General features: G+C 54.2%; 1 protein-coding gene across 2 annotated transcripts in view; it reads right to left on the bottom strand.

Annotated features, from left to right (window-relative positions):
• Window positions 1–15,388, bottom strand: part of RAB20 (RAB20, member RAS oncogene family) — a 52,510-nt gene extending 37,122 nt beyond the window's left edge. Inside the window, exon 1 of one of the 2 annotated variants that reach the window (XM_034665472.1) lies at window positions 14,913–15,388. In XM_034665472.1, the coding sequence (XP_034521363.1) occupies window positions 14,913–15,084 (172 nt within the window). In that variant the 5' untranslated portion in view covers window positions 15,085–15,388. The remainder of the gene's footprint in view (window positions 1–14,912) is intronic. The other variant, XM_034665473.1, reaches the window with a different exon arrangement.
• Window positions 15,389–15,409: the final 21 nt, after the last annotated feature.

Genomic DNA, 15,409 nt, shown 5'->3' on the forward strand with positions numbered 1-15,409 from the left:
AAAAAAAAAAAAAATCCGCTGACTCCCAAACACAGCCGTTAGTTGAAAGTTGGCACTAAACTGTTGCGTGGCTTAAGTTACTTCAAGAAATGGCACAAGACAACGGCTTTCCGCAAGACACACAGTCACACACCAGCCTTCTATTTCTGAGCAGAAACACCGTTTTTAGAGGACATGGTGACTTGCAGGCCACCCATCTCTGTGTGGGGCCACGGCCCTGGGGGGCTTTCCGGCATGCAGGCTAGACCCGACACCGAGTGTTCGTGAACAGGCCAGGCTGAACGTTCGTACCACAAACCACAGAAAGTGCTCATCCTTCCCCAGGACTCGGACACGGAGACCTGCACAGCCACCAAACCAGGCCCACGAGGTCATGGCACAGGGCAGAGTATCCCAATGGCCCTTTTTGGACAAGATTGCTCAGGAACGGCACGGCCGATGGTGGGGGTGACACATTCGGAACCTGTGTCTCGAGGGCACAAGTCCAACACTGTACTGACTGGCTCTGTCTGAGAACACAGCCTCAGGCACAGACTGTTAGGGTAACTCTATGTGGGAAAAGAGCAGATGACATGAATCCTGTTAGTTCTGAGACAGGTGGCCCAAAGGCTGGCACTATTTTTAACCCACCACTGTGGGGTGCTGCACTTCACAGGTACTAAACAGACACAGTGGTCCACATCGTGCCATCGTGTGTGTGTGTGTGTGTGTGCGCGCGCGCGCGCGTCCGCATAGCACTCAGAGCTTGTCAGAGGCTCACTCTCCCTTCGACTAGAGGTCACCTCTGGGAAGGACACGCACGGCTGGGTGACCACATGCAAAAAGCCTGGGGCAGTCTGCCCAGCTCGGCCGCTTCAGGCTTTGGGTAACCTGCACAGGATGTGACCCCGCAACCTTCCGGGGTCCTAGGAGGATTCAGGAGCTTACACACGTACAGAGCTGGGAACAGCCCTGGTGTAGACAGTAAGCGCTCGGTAAGTAGCCACTGTTATCTGGCCAAAATCGGCGATGGAGCGTCATCTCAGGGAGGCTGCTGAAACGGGGTCCCTGAAGGACTGCAAGGTAGCTAACTGGCCAACACAAACAGCAGCACATTCAAGCTGTTCTTTACAGCTGAACATTGACTTTCAAATACAGGCAAGCATTTCAGGTGTAATCTGAACAAAAAGGCTTCCGACATCAGTGTTTATCTACCCCACGATCTCTCTTGATGCCTGTGAAGGGTCCTAATAATAAAATTAAGACCTTTCAAAGGATAAATAGGAAAACAGATTGGCAGAATACAAAAATGAACATGAGTGCAACAGCTAGGCAACTTTAGTTAAGACACTGCATTTTTGGGGTGCCTGGGTGGCTCAGCCAGTGAAGGGTCTGCTTTCAGCTCAGGTCACCATCCCAGGGTCCTGGGATGGAGTCCCGCACCGGGCTCCCTGCTCAGCGGGGAGTCTGCTTCTCCCTCTCCCTCTGCCACTCCCCCTGCTCCTGCTCTCTCTCTCCCAAATAAATAAATCTTTTTTTTAAAAAAGTGCACTTCTTTGGGGCGCCTGGGTGGCTCAGTCGTTAAACGTCTGTCTTTGGCTCAGGGTGTGATCCTGGCGATCTGGGATCGAGCCCATCAGGCTCCTCGGCTGGGAGCCTGCTTCTTCCTCTCCCACTCCCCCTGCTTGTGTTCCCTCTCTCGCTGGCTGTCTCTCTCTCTCTGTCAAATAAATAAAATCTTAAAAAACAAAACAAAACCCTCTCTCTTTAAAAAAATAAAAATAAAAAATAAAAAAGTGCACCTCTAATTTTCAGAAAAAAAGGAAAAAACAAAAATATGTCAACTTTCCCATGTTTTCGCCATTCCCCAGCAAAATACACATCTTGCGTGTGTGTTTGAGAAGCAAAAAGCCACCACAGAGACTAAGAAGCTCTCTGAGAACCTGTAAGTCGGACCACCCAGCCCGGCTGCTACCGACTCCTATAACGCTTGCTAATCGCTCAGGGCTCCGGAGCCAGGTGCATGGTCCTCCGGCAGCATGGAAACTTGCAGAACGTCCAGCACCTTGTTGGGGTCTTCGCGATGCTGCTGAAAAGCAGCTACCGGGGCTCACACTGAAGAAGGGCACGTTCAAGAGGACGCCGGATTTCTAATTATAACAAAGGAAACACAATGGGAGAGGGAAGGAGAACGTCCACAGCCCAACTCCGTGCAGACGTGTGGACAGGCGAGGTCTGAGCCAGAGGGAGGCCCGCCCGCCGCCCCCCTCGCCCCCAGCCCCCCTTCCCGAGGGTCACTCCTGCCCCAACGGTAGACCTACAAATAAACACAGGAGCGGTAGATCTACAAATAAACACAGGAGCGGCTAAAAGAGAAAAGGTCTTTTGTTACTCTACCAAAAACAGAAAAACAACGCTCCCCAAACAGCACTCCAGCGAACGGACGGCTCTCCCGCGGCCCCCGGGACCGGCCCTGAACCCAGACACGGCAGCCCGGACGGACGCCCCGACAGGCTGAGCGCTCCGGGCTCTCGGCAGCGTCCCCGCCAGGCCGCCCTCCAGCTGGAGACGCCGTGGGGGCAGTTTACAATCTTTAGGTCCACTGAACGGGTCAGCCATGGGGAGCCGAGGCACACGGGGGCTGAGAAGGGAGACGGGACCCCAGGGGCCGCACTCTTCCAGAAGCGAGGTCAGGCTGCCGCCTGCAAGTTCCCCCCGCACGCCCCGGAAGCCAAAGCTGGACGGGCAAACGCCCACCAACCGCCGTCCCAGAGGTGCGCCAACCAGGCACCGCAGGCCCTCACACGGCGGCCGCCCTGCCGACCAGAGGCTGCCAGCCTCCGCCCCAGCCTCGTGCCTGGGTGCTGCCCCCAGGGCGGTGGGGACCCGCGGGCGCGCGCAGGGAGCAGAGGGTCACAGCCCGGGAAGGACAGCGCTCCGTCCGACGTCATCCGTCCGCCGTCATCCCGTCCGACGTCATCCCGTCCGACGTCCAGCGGCCTCCGATCCTGCCCCGCCCCCCGCGCGGCCGGGCTGGCTTCCCGCGGAGGCGAGGCCTCGGGAATCCCTGTAACTCACCCAGCGTGATGGGCGCCGCGGGAGCCAAGACCGAGCCCGGCTGCTCACACGGTCCGGGGCGGCAGGACCGCACCTCAGCCACCTGGACGCCCCTCAGCAAGCACCTCCGAGGCTTCTCCGCACGAGCGCCACCTCGACCTCCCAGCCGACCGAGGCCGGGGAGGCTGCGGAGCGCAGGCGCCCGAGGTGACCTCACTGGCCAGGACACAGGAGGCCGCAGACTCCCCGCACTCTGGCGCCGGCCCCGGTTCCGCTACCTGCTGGCCGTCGGACATGGACACCAGCTTCCAGGGTCTGTCTCATCTGGAAGAGGAAGAGGCTGGGAAGAGGGACAGTGGCGCGGAATCGCGCCGGCCTCCGCCGTTGCAGCCTGTGCCTCGGTACACGGGTGGGACCGAGTGACGCCCGCCCGGCCCTGACGGACCCTGGAGCCGCTCCAGGGCCGAATCACGGCTCCCGCGAGGGCCGGACTGGTCTCGCGTTTGCTGCCAGCAAACCCAGAGGTCAAAGCCACGCGCCTCCGCCTGCGGGTCCAAGGCCATCGGATCCACGTGAAAAAGGAGGGGGAGGGTGGTAGGGAGCTGAGCTGTTTCAGAAGCCGGAGCACAGCGCACGGGGAGGCCAGGCCAGGGGGAGGGCGCGGAGCCATCCTCGTACACATCCTCGTACACCCTCAGCGTCAACGGACAAATCAACAACTGAAGAAATGCTCCAAGCTCCGCTTGGCGCGTGTTGAAATGCAAATACTAGAGTAAGGGCCTGCGTTTCGGTGAAGGCGGAGCTCAGAGGGCTGGAGTTTGAATGCGGGCTGGAAATAATCTATCACAGGAAACCAAGGGATTCGTGGCCGCAGCAGCTCTCACCAAGTTCACAAGTGAACTTCTTTATGAAAAACTCTTCTGAGACCAAAACGAGCCATGAAATGTGTGCTTTATGGCCAAGAAAAGAAACCAAGACTAAAACCTTACAATTCTAGGTCCCTTACTCCTCGGGCCACTCTGCCCACGCCCTGCCTCGTTCTGGACACACGTGCGTTACAGCAGCGGAGAAATGAACGGACCTGCATTGCAGAATTACCCACACGAGCGTGCATCAAGTCAGCTAAGGAAAACAAGCAGCAGACTATTTTCCTCACCAAGGTGGCTGCGTGTTAATTACCTACATGATAAATCCTCCAAGTCTGTCCATGAAAATAGAAATCTCAAACCCTATGCGACAAATAAAGGCAAACACAAAAACTAACCTTGTCACAAATGGTGTTGGGTCAGCTGGTGTTGAACGTACACCGACCATAAAACCCAAATAGCCTACTCGTAGGTAATTCACCTGAGAGATGAAAATTTATGTTTACGCAAAAACCTCTGAATATTGATAGAGGCTGTATCCATAATCATCAAAAACTGAACGCAATCCAAGTCTCCTTCCGCGGGGGGAACCGATGGGATTGGACACTCGCCACAGCACAGATGAATTCACATGCGTTAAACAAAAGAAGCCAGACTCAAAATGCTCCAAACTCTAGGAGTCTAGAGACCAAGCTCTAGGGACAGAGACAAGTCGGTGCTATCTGGGGCCGGGCGTGAGCAGGAGAGACTCCCAGGGACACAAGACTCTTTTAAATGGTAGAAACGGTTTGTATTTTGATTGTGGTCACACAACTGTGTATGCGTCCAAACTCCTAACTATACACTAAAAAAAGTGAATTTTACTGCATAGAGACAAACATTCAATAAACCTTACTTAAAAATAAAAAAAGACCTAGACAACTTTACCAAAAAAACAAAAACGATTACCTATACAAAACACGTTGCCAAGTTTTAAACTACAAAGCCAAAGCTCTTAGAATTCACGGGGCGGGGCGCCCGGGGGGCTCAGTGGTGAAGCGTCTGCCTTCAGCTCAGGTCCTGATCCCAGGGCCCTGGGATCGAGCCCCATGTCCAGCTCCCGGCTCAGCAGGGAGGCTCCTTCTCCCTCTCCTTCTGCTTCTCCCCCTGAGCGTGCTCTGTCTGTCTCTCAAATAAATAAAATCTTTAAAAAAATAAAATTCACGTGGGAAAAAACCTCCCAGTAGGCCTACATAGCGTATGAAGTACGAAAAAGCATGCCACTATGTGTTAAGAACAGGAGAAATCCGGAGTCCGCTCCGAGGCACGTGCCACAGGAGCCTGTCTCCAGAGTCAGACGTGGGGACAGCAGATGGGCGAGAATCAGGCATCAGCCTCCTTCACCTTCGCTGTGAGCACTTGGAAAAGATGCCTTCTCTCTGGCCACCACGGGGTCGGATGATACCGCCGTCATTCTGCTTCGGTTTTTCCTCTGGCTGCTTTCGAGACTTCTTCCGTGTCTTTCGTCTTCAGAATTCAGGTGTGACGTGTCTTGGTAAGGCTCTCTTTCGGTTTATCCTGCTTGGGGTTCCCTCAGCTCCAGGAACCTGCAGGCTTCTGTCTCTGGCCGAATTTGGGAAGCTCCCGGCCATTCTTTCTTCTAGGACTCCGTCAGCCTTACCTTTCTCCTGTCCTTCCAGAATGGGGACGGCGCGGGCTGGTCTTCGGCCCTGCTGGTTGCCGGGCTCTGTCCGCCTCCCTCTGCTTTCTCTCCGTGCTCCAGGCTGGCCAGTGTTTGCTGCTGTCTTCCCACATCGATCCTTCCTTTCTCCCCTCCACCTGGCTGGGGGTTCCACCCACTGAGCCTTCTGTTTCTGTTACTGCACTTTTTTCATTCAGAAATTTCCATGTGGGGAGTGCCTGGGTGGCTCAGTCGTTAAGCGTCTGCCTTCGGCTCAGGGCGTGATCCCAGCGTTCTGGGATCGAGTCCCACATCAGGCTCCTCCGCTATGAGCCTGCTTCTTCCTCTCCCACTCCCCCTGCTTGTGTTCCCTCTCACTTGGCTGTCTCTCTGTCAAAAAAATAAATAAAATCTTAAAAAAAAAAGAAGAAGAAATTTCCATATGGGTCTTCTTCAAATCTGTTTTCGCTGGNGAAATTTCCATGTGGGGAGCGCCTGGGTGGCTCAGTCGTTAAGCGTCTGCCTTCGGCTCAGGGTGTGATCCCAGCGTTCTGGGATCGAGTCCCACATCAGGCTCCTCCGCTATGAGCCTGCTTCTTCCTCTCCCACTCCCCCTGCTTGTGTTCCCTCTCACTTGGCTGTCTCTCTGTCAAAAAAATAAATAAAATCTTAAAAAAAAAAGAAGAAGAAATTTCCATATGGGTCTTCTTCAAATCTGTTTTCGCTGGGCTNTGTGTATGCGTCCAAACTCCTAACTATACACTAAAAAAAGTGAATTTTACTGCATAGAGACAAACATTCAATAAACCTTACTTAAAAATAAAAAAAGACCTAGACAACTTTACCAAAAAAACAAAAACGATTACCTATACAAAACACGTTGCCAAGTTTTAAACTACAAAGCCAAAGCTCTTAGAATTCACGGGGCGGGGCGCCCGGGGGGCTCAGTGGTGAAGCGTCTGCCTTCAGCTCAGGTCCTGATCCCAGGGCCCTGGGATCGAGCCCCATGTCCAGCTCCCGGCTCAGCAGGGAGACTGCTGCTCCCTCTCCTTCTGCTTCTCCCCCTGAGCGTGCTCTGTCTCTCTCTCAAATAAATAAAATCTTTAAAAAAATAAAATTCACGTGGGAAAAAACCTCCCAGTAGGCCTACATAGCGTATGAAGTACGAAAAAGCATGCCACTATGTGTTAAGAACAGGAGAAATCCGGAGTCCGCTCCGAGGCACGTGCCACAGGAGCCTGTCTCCAGAGTCAGACGTGGGGACAGCAGATGGGCGAGAATCAGGCATCAGCCTCCTTCACCTTCGCTGTGAGCACTTGGAAAAGATGCCTTCTCTCTGGCCACCACGGGGTCGGATGATACCGCCGTCATTCTGCTTCGGTTTTTCCTCTGGCTGCTTTCGAGACTTCTTCCGTGTCTTTCGTCTTCAGAATTCAGGTGTGACGTGTCTTGGTAAGGCTCTCTTTCGGTTTATCCTGCTTGGGGTTCCCTCAGCTCCAGGAACCTGCAGGCTTCTGTCTCTGGCCGAATTTGGGAAGCTCCCGGCCATTCTTTCTTCTAGGACTCCGTCAGCCTTACCTTTCTCCTGTCCTTCCAGAATGGGGACGGCGCGGGCTGGTCTTCGGCCCTGCTGGTTGCCGGGCTCTGTCCGCCTCCCTCTGCTTTCTCTCCGTGCTCCAGGCTGGCCAGTGTTTGCTGCTGTCTTCCCACATCGATCCTTCCTTTCTCCCCTCCACCTGGCTGGGGGTTCCACCCACTGAGCCTTCTGTTTCTGTTACTGCACTTTTTTCATTCAGAAATTTCCATGTGGGGAGTGCCTGGGTGGCTCAGTCGTTAAGCGTCTGCCTTCGGCTCAGGGCGTGATCCCAGCGTTCTGGGATCGAGTCCCACATCAGGCTCCTCCGCTATGAGCCTGCTTCTTCCTCTCCCACTCCCCCTGCTTGTGTTCCCTCTCACTTGGCTGTCTCTCTGTCAAAAAAATAAATAAAATCTTAAAAAAAAAAGAAGAAGAAATTTCCATATGGGTCTTCTTCAAATCTGTTTTCGCTGGGCCCTCTATTTTTTGACATTTGTTTAGGGGTCCATGATTATTCACAGAAGCAGGCTTAGGTCGGCTGCTTTCGAGTCCTTGCTGGGTAACGCCGCCACCTCTGTGCGCCCCGGGCTGGCCTCTCCTGATTGTCCTTTTTGACTCCGTTGGAGAGCTTCCTGGTTCTTACATCATGAGTGCTTTTTTTTTTTTTTAAATTAAAACCTGGACATTTCCATCCTGTGCTATCAGACACTGGATCTCACTTAAATCTTCCTTTTTTTTTTTTAAGATTTTATTTATTTATTTGACAGCACACGCAGGGGGAGCAGTAGAGGCAGAGGGAGAAGCAGGCTCCCCGCTGAGCAGGGAGCCCGATGCAGGGACTCGATCCCAGGACCTGGAATCATAACCTGAGCCGAAGATAGACACTTAACCGCTTGAGCCACGCAGGCACCCCTTAAATCTTCCTTTTGAGATGGCTCCTTCGTCCCAGCAGGGCCTGGGGGCTGAGGGACTGGGGCAGGTACTTTCTCCTTCCTAACAAGAGGAGGCAGATGTCCAGACTCTCCATGCAGCCTCCAGGGGCAGCACCGAGGGGAAGGGCTTGTCACCCCCCGGCGGGGATGAGAGCCCCAGCTCCTACGAGATCTTGATGGTGGGGATGGGGTGCCCCAGCTTTTTCTGAGCGTTTGGCTGGAGTACACCAGTTGTCTAAAAGGTTTGTTGCGGGGGGTGCCTGGGTGGCTCAGTTGTTAAACGTCTGCCTTCGGCTCAGGGTGTGATCCCGGTGTTCTGGGATTGAGCCCCACGTCAGGCTCCTCCGCTGGGAGCCTGCTTCTTCCTCTCCCACTCCCCCTGCTTGTGTTCCCTCTCTCGCTGGCTGTCTCTCTCTCTGTTGAATGAATAAATAAAATCATCTAAAAAATAAAAAATAAAAAATAAAAGGTTTGTTGGGGGCCTGGGTGGCTCAGTCAGTTGAGTGTCAGACTCTTGATTTCAGCTCAGGTCGTGAACTTGGAGTTGTGGGATCGAGCCCCGCATCAGGCTCAGAGGGGAATCTGCTTGAGATTCTTTCCCTCTGCCCCTGCCCCTGTCTGCACAGTGCACTCTCTCTCTCTCTAAAAAAAAAAAAAAATATATATATATCTTCTAAAAAACTAACAAAAATAAGTACATAAATAAATATATATATATATATACATAAATAAAAGTTTTGTTTACTAGGCTACCTCTTTCCTGATCTTTTGGTGAAAAAACAGGCTTTTAATTTTGTTTTGTTTTGTCTGTACCCTTTGGCATTTCTGGGTTGCTGGCTTCTTCAGCTCCAACTCTAGGATAAGTGAGGCAAAAAGAAAACCTAGCGAGCTCACCACCGTGTCACTCTGTGGATCTGGAAATCTGAGCCGGCCTGCCTTCATTCCACCTTTGACGTGAACGCTGGAATCTTCCTAGGGCACACGACAGCAGGACCAGGAAAATCTGTCATCACGTGATGAAGCCATTCCTCTAAGAATGAACAGTCATGGGGCGCCTGGGGCTCAGTTGCTGAAGTGTCTGCCTTTGGCTCAGGTCATGACCCCAGGTTCTCGGATCGAATCCCACATGGGGCTTCTTGCTCAGCAGGGAGTCTGCTTCTCCCTCTTCTCCCTGCTCCTGCTCTCTCACTCACTCGCTCTCAAATAAACAATATTTTTTAAATAAAAATAAAAAGGATGAACAGTCATTTAAGTTCGTGTGTATGTACATGTGTGTACAGCTGTGTGTAAACATTTGTTTACAGAAAGGGAAGCTATGTGAGATCTCAACAAAGCATGAGGAGCAAGTTCGAGTTGAAATTATAAAGCCTACATTATCTTCCAGAGACACTACATGGGATTCAGGCATTAGTTAATGAGTACGGTTGACCTTAATTAGTTAAATTCTCCTGAATCAGCACCACACTAGTGAGCCTAAAATACCTCTTTCCACCCCCAGAATCCCCGGCGCCCCCTCCAGGACGACTCTGGGCTGACCTCCCAGCACACGCACTGTTCACAGGCATCCTTTGTCCTCTAAGTCTCGCAGTATAATGGCGCTTTGTCTGCCCCGCCGAACCCAGAACCCTCGGTTTCCTTCCACCTGTCTTAACACCCACATTCATATTCAGGCCACTGTTTCTGATCAAGAGAGCAGAGGAATTCTGCAAATGCGGCCTTGCACGCAGAGGGTGCCCACTCGAAGCCTGCAGGAGCGGTACGCATGCGGACCCACCTCCAAAGATGGGGGCTCGCCCACAACACGGGCTCTGCAGTTAGCATCCAGACCTCAAATGGAAACCAAGATTTTTTCCAAGAACTTTTTTTAGTGGGGGCTCTTGTCAATCTTAAGTCCAAGCCCCACCCTTACCCCAGTCCAGCAGCTCAGAGGGGACCCACACAGCGCCCCTTGTTGCCTGTAAGGGATCATGGGCTCCCCCAATCACTGAATGCTGGACTCTGTGGGGAGTTTCTATAACCACAGAAAGGACTTTTAGAGAAGTCCCTCTACAGGACCCAAACCAGGGGTCAGCAAACTTTCTGCAAAGGGTGGGATTGTACGTGTTTTTCTCTTTCTGTGCTCTATGGTCTCTGTAGCCACAGGTCAGCCCGACTGCTGCAGGGCAAAAGGAGCCACGGACTACGAATGCAATAGCATGGCTGTGTGCCAATAAAACCTTATTTATGACGACCAGGGAGGGCCCAGGTCAGTCTGCTGATCTATGGGAAGGGGATGGCGTCCACCACACACTCTCCCGTCACCAAATACCAACTGGTGGGCTCAGGGCCAGCATATTCGGACCTCCAGAACCACTCAGCAGCCACGCTAACATAATCAGGGAGCCAACGAAGATCTGAGTCCTGCACCCTCAGCTCCGCACTTGGTGCAGGCTTTCCCACGTCGGCACCAAGCCCTTGACGCTTTTTAAACTACACAGTCCTCACAGGCCAGTCTGAAGGATCGGCGATCAGCAGCTGCCTCCAGGTGGAGCTGGGGGCTGAGGCTTCTATGCAGAGTGGAAGGAGAACGCTGGGGGCTCACGGTCCTCAAGGACGGCCCATCCCATCTGGTATCTTCTGCTGTGCGCCTCCCCATCCTTCAGACGCTCACGGGACCAAGGCCCTTGGCTCTGGCACAGGGGCCAAAACCTCTCAGCTAACTTCACAGGTACCATGATTTCACACCCAGAACTGCAGCGTCTTCTCCTGGGCTGTACCAAAGTTATTCCAGAGGAAGCTCTTAAACCAAATGTCACCTCTGGGATGCAAGGATGGTTCGACATCCACAAATCATGTGACACGTCCCATTAATCGAATGAAAGGAATGCATCGTATGATCGTCTCCGCAGATGTAGCAGAGCATGCGTCAAAACTCAACACCCACTCACGATAAAAATCGCTAACAAATTAGGCATAGAAAGAACACATCTCCACAGAGTCATTACCCCAAGTGCTCTGAATCTACGCCCCTTCGATCTCGCCATGTATCGCAGAATTTCTTACTGGGGGCCCACCCGAGCCTCTCCTGTCCTTCTGTGACATACCTGCTGGTGGTGACCGTGTCACGAGCACCCAGGGCTAGGAGAGGATCGTTCTCCAGCAAACACTCACAGGCACTACTGTTCAAGCACTTTGCCAAGATGAACGCACTGACCCTAACAACACTTCGGGCAGCTGCTACAACCGTCCGCATTTCCTACAGGAGGAAAATGAGGTGGGGACACGTAATAGCCACAAAATCACACCTGCGGTCAGTGGCTGTGGCTGGTAGAATGGCACACACACACCAACCCGCAAAGAAGTCCCAAACCCTGGAGCCTGTGGAGAGGTTAGGTCACATGGCAAGGGGGAGCTAACATCACCAAGTAGAGTTGCTAACCAGCTGAGCTTAAAGATTAACAAGATGAGCCCAGTGGACTCAGGGGTCCTTTAAACGTGGGAGAGGCGGGTTTGGCAGTCAGGGTCTGAGAGACACGATGAAGACACCGTGGCCTTGAAGATGGAGGGTGAAGAAGCCACAGGATGTGGGCAGGCTCCAGAAGGTAGAGAAGGCACAGAAACAGATTCCCTCCGGCGCCTCCAGAGGGGAGCAGAGACGGCTGACTCCTCGTACCCACTGAGTTCTTCTGACCTGCGTGTTAAGCCCCTAGGTTTGCGGTGCTTGTCAGAGAGGCGGCAGAGTACTGACCCTGATGCTGTCCTGGGAGCGGGGACCGCTGGACAAAGCTGCACCTGGCTTTGGAACTGGGCAACGGGCAGAGGCAGGAAGACTCTAAGAGGCATGTTAGAAAGAGCCTGCCCTGCCTCGCACGGGCCGCTAGAAATATGATTCTAGCAGCCCTGCTAGCGAGGGCTCAGGAGGAAGCGAGGAGCATGGTAGAGAAAACCCGCATTGTCTGTACACAAGGATACACAAGCCGGCAGGAAGACGCAAGGCAGAAATATGGACGTTAAGGTGTTTTCAGTGGGAGTTCGGATGGAAACAGGGAACATGTTCCTGGAGGAAAGGGGATGCATGTCCCAAAGGGGTCTTCGTGGGACAGATACTGGGGATGAAAAAGTGAGCCACATCCCCCCCCCCTCCAGGGACTGCAGCCCTGGGGAGAAGGAATAAGGGAGGGGGCGGCTAGCTTTCCAGGGCTCCGGGGATGGAGTTTCTTTGGATGATCCAATGTGAAATGATACCACTTCTCTCCTTGTGGCCTCTCCCCCGCCCTGGAGTTGAAAGCCCAGGGAGCAGCGGCCCCAGGAGTGTAGGAGGGGCTGGGCTGACTTTGCTGAGTGACGGGCAGCATCTTTTCAGGCTGTTCAGACCAACCAAAGGCATGCCCGAGAAGAGAGTGGTGGTGGATTCTGCTGGGGCCCCATCTTGTCTCCAGGCCACCGCCTTTTGCTTCCAGAACGTATCAAACCTTCACGGTGAATGCCCCACATTTGTCTGCCCAACTAGGCAAGGGTTGGAATGAGCAAGGCACAATGAACAGAACGCATGGCACCTGGACAGACCAAAGTCTGAATCCCTCTTGGCTTCTGCCAGCCTCCATTCCGGACCCGGACGTGATCTCACCTCCTTCGGAAGGTGTCACTGAATAAGATACCTATTAACCAGCCCGGCAAACCTCTCCTCCCCTCTCCAGCTGCCAGCAGCCAGCTACCCTGTTGCTGGAAAGGACGAGAGGAATACCCTCGGACCCCTCCTCTCACCTTTACTACTGAGCAGCCTGACACTGCACACCCCCACTTCCCCACCCCACCCACCTCCTGTGACCGGGGCCGGCACTAAAAACAATCCTCTGGCGGGTCCTTACCCTCTACCTTGGCTATGAAAAGTAAAATGAACACAGCTTAAAACACAACGTCTGTGGAATGGGAAGAACGTTCAAGAGCAAGACGAGGAGGAAGGAGAATCCCCTTCAGAGTTAAACTTTTGAATTTCCAACAAATACTTAGGAAAAGGTATCTATTCACACCTGTCCAGGCATCACTCAGACTTCCGGGTGGCCCATAACCCCCAGTGGCTGGGGTGCCAGGCAGAGATGGCCTGTGTCAGCGCCGACGCCAAGCCTCGGTCACCCTGTGCATGTGTACACAGGGCCTGGCCACCCCCGCAGTCCCGGGAGCCAGACCCGGCTCACACTAAGGGTTCCAGGAACAAGGCAGCAGCCAGGAAATGAGTCGCCGCCCCCGGGAGCCGGACGAGATGTCTAGGGCATGTCATCTGCTGTATTACAAAACCCTCTGGTGATCAAGGTTCGGGCTGCATCATGCCCTGGTCACTGAAGAAAGTGGCCCGTCGAAATTTTTTTGCTACTCCATACTCATGACACCAGAGACCCCTGCTCTCACACTAGAGGTCAGCTCCTATCCCAGAAACACCTGTGCACAAGGTACAGGGCAGCTTCTGACGGCAGCCGCTACAGGGCCGCTCGGTTTGGGACCCCAACACCAATCCTGCATCATCCCCTTGTAAACCGAGGACAGCAACGAAGGCCCGCCGGCCAACAACAGGATCAACAAGGGCAGCCCTGCACAGAACAGGCAGCCGAGTCCCTTCAGTCTGATGTGACTTCGAGAGCGTGTGCTCCATCCCTACCGAACACTTCGTGCTAGAATATCAGCTTAAGTCAAGGGTCTGGGAACCTCACTGTGCCGCCTGGAGAAGAGAGCAGGAAGGGGTAGCTTTGTACCTGGGAGACGCTATTTTCACAGCATGACTACAAATCATCTAGGCAGACATTAACCACCGTACTGAAAAAGACAGCAACAAAGAACGGACGGAGAAGGGTACGCGGACATCGGTGAACTCCACTAACTCCACTGCGGACAGAGAACTAGTTCTAAGTTTGTTTACTTAGCAAACCGGCACGCCCAAGTTGGCCATCTAACCTTTCGAGACAGGACCCTGGGGTATATAGGTCACTTCTGAAAGTGCTGGGCTTCTGGAAGTCATGCTCATGGAAAACATGCCCAGTGATTCACAGTGTCTTTACTTCCTTCAAGCATCTCCTTCCTCTTCCTGGGGAAGGAGGTAAACGCTATTGCCAGGGTACCTTTACAGAGTTAACAAACCAAGAGCCTGGATCAAGACCCTGTGATTTGTACTTTGGAAAAATCACAAATACCACATGTACTAAAAATAATTCGTTGCTATCTTAAAAATGCTTCTGCGGAAAGCCACTTCAAAGCCCCAGGACACGCAGCAGCTGAGATCAGGCAGGTGGTAAGTGAAGTGGGAAAGGCAGATTGCTCAGGACTGCGAGCGGAGGCCTGAGCTCGGCTTCCTGGTCTCCTGACAAAGCCCCGCAGGGAAGGCTCTGGGGCTCAGCTTCCTCTTTTGAAAAGCAGGGGTAATTACAGCAGCTTTGCTCACCCCTCAAGGTGGCTGGGGACATCAAATGAGATCACGTGCACCAGCGTGGGGTTCCCATCAGCAGGCTCGGGACAGGACAGTGGAGCCAAGCCCCCACACGGTACACAAGACACCAGGAGCTTCTCTCCTTGGAGCCAGGGGCGCTTTTCAAGTGTCACCTGTGTTGTCCCTAAGACCCACCTAGTGGCTAAAGTTTCCCAACCAGCAAAGGAGAACAAGAGAGGGGCCAAGGGCGGCCTCGCACTGCGACTAGGAGCCTGACCCCGAGATGGGGTCACATGCAGGGCGAAGGTGGGACCCTGTACACGGGGACCCTGCCCTGGGGGAAGTCCTGCCCCGGGACACCCCGGCCCTGGGGGATGCTTCTCTCCCGCCGGAAGCCCCTCGTCTGCGGAGCCCCAGGACAGCGGGCCCGAGCGGTGCCCGCCCTCACCTGCGGTGTCCCAGATGGAGATGTTGTAGGAGCGCCACTGCTTTAGGTAGAAAGCACCGCCCACCGTGCTGACCGTGTCCGGGAAGCGCCGCTCCATGTACCTCTGTAGCAGCGACGTCTTGCCCACGTTCATGTCCCCCAGAAGCACGATCTTCCCATCGGGCTTCCTCATCTTCCTGCAGGAAGGCCCCCGCCTGCTCCCGGCGCCCGTCCGGCCGTGCGCCGCTGGAGCGGCCGGCCGCCGCCCCCCGAACGCTCGGACCCCGGGACTCGCGGGAACCCGGATTCGCGGAGACCCAGGCTCGCGGGGACCCCGAACTTGCGGGGACCCGCGGGGACCCTCCGGCTCCGACGCCTGGGAGCGCGGAAGAGGAAGTGCGTCTCCGAGCCGGGGCAGGAGCGGGAAACCCAGCTCAGCGCCCACCTGGGGTGTCCAGACAGCGGCAGTCAGCACCCGTCGGGGGCTCCCGGGCTCCGCCCCGGTCACGCCCCCAGGC

The sequence above is a fragment of the Ailuropoda melanoleuca genome, chromosome 7 (genome assembly GCF_002007445.2).
Source record: "Ailuropoda melanoleuca isolate Jingjing chromosome 7, ASM200744v2, whole genome shotgun sequence".
NCBI lineage: Eukaryota > Metazoa > Chordata > Mammalia > Carnivora > Ursidae > Ailuropoda > Ailuropoda melanoleuca.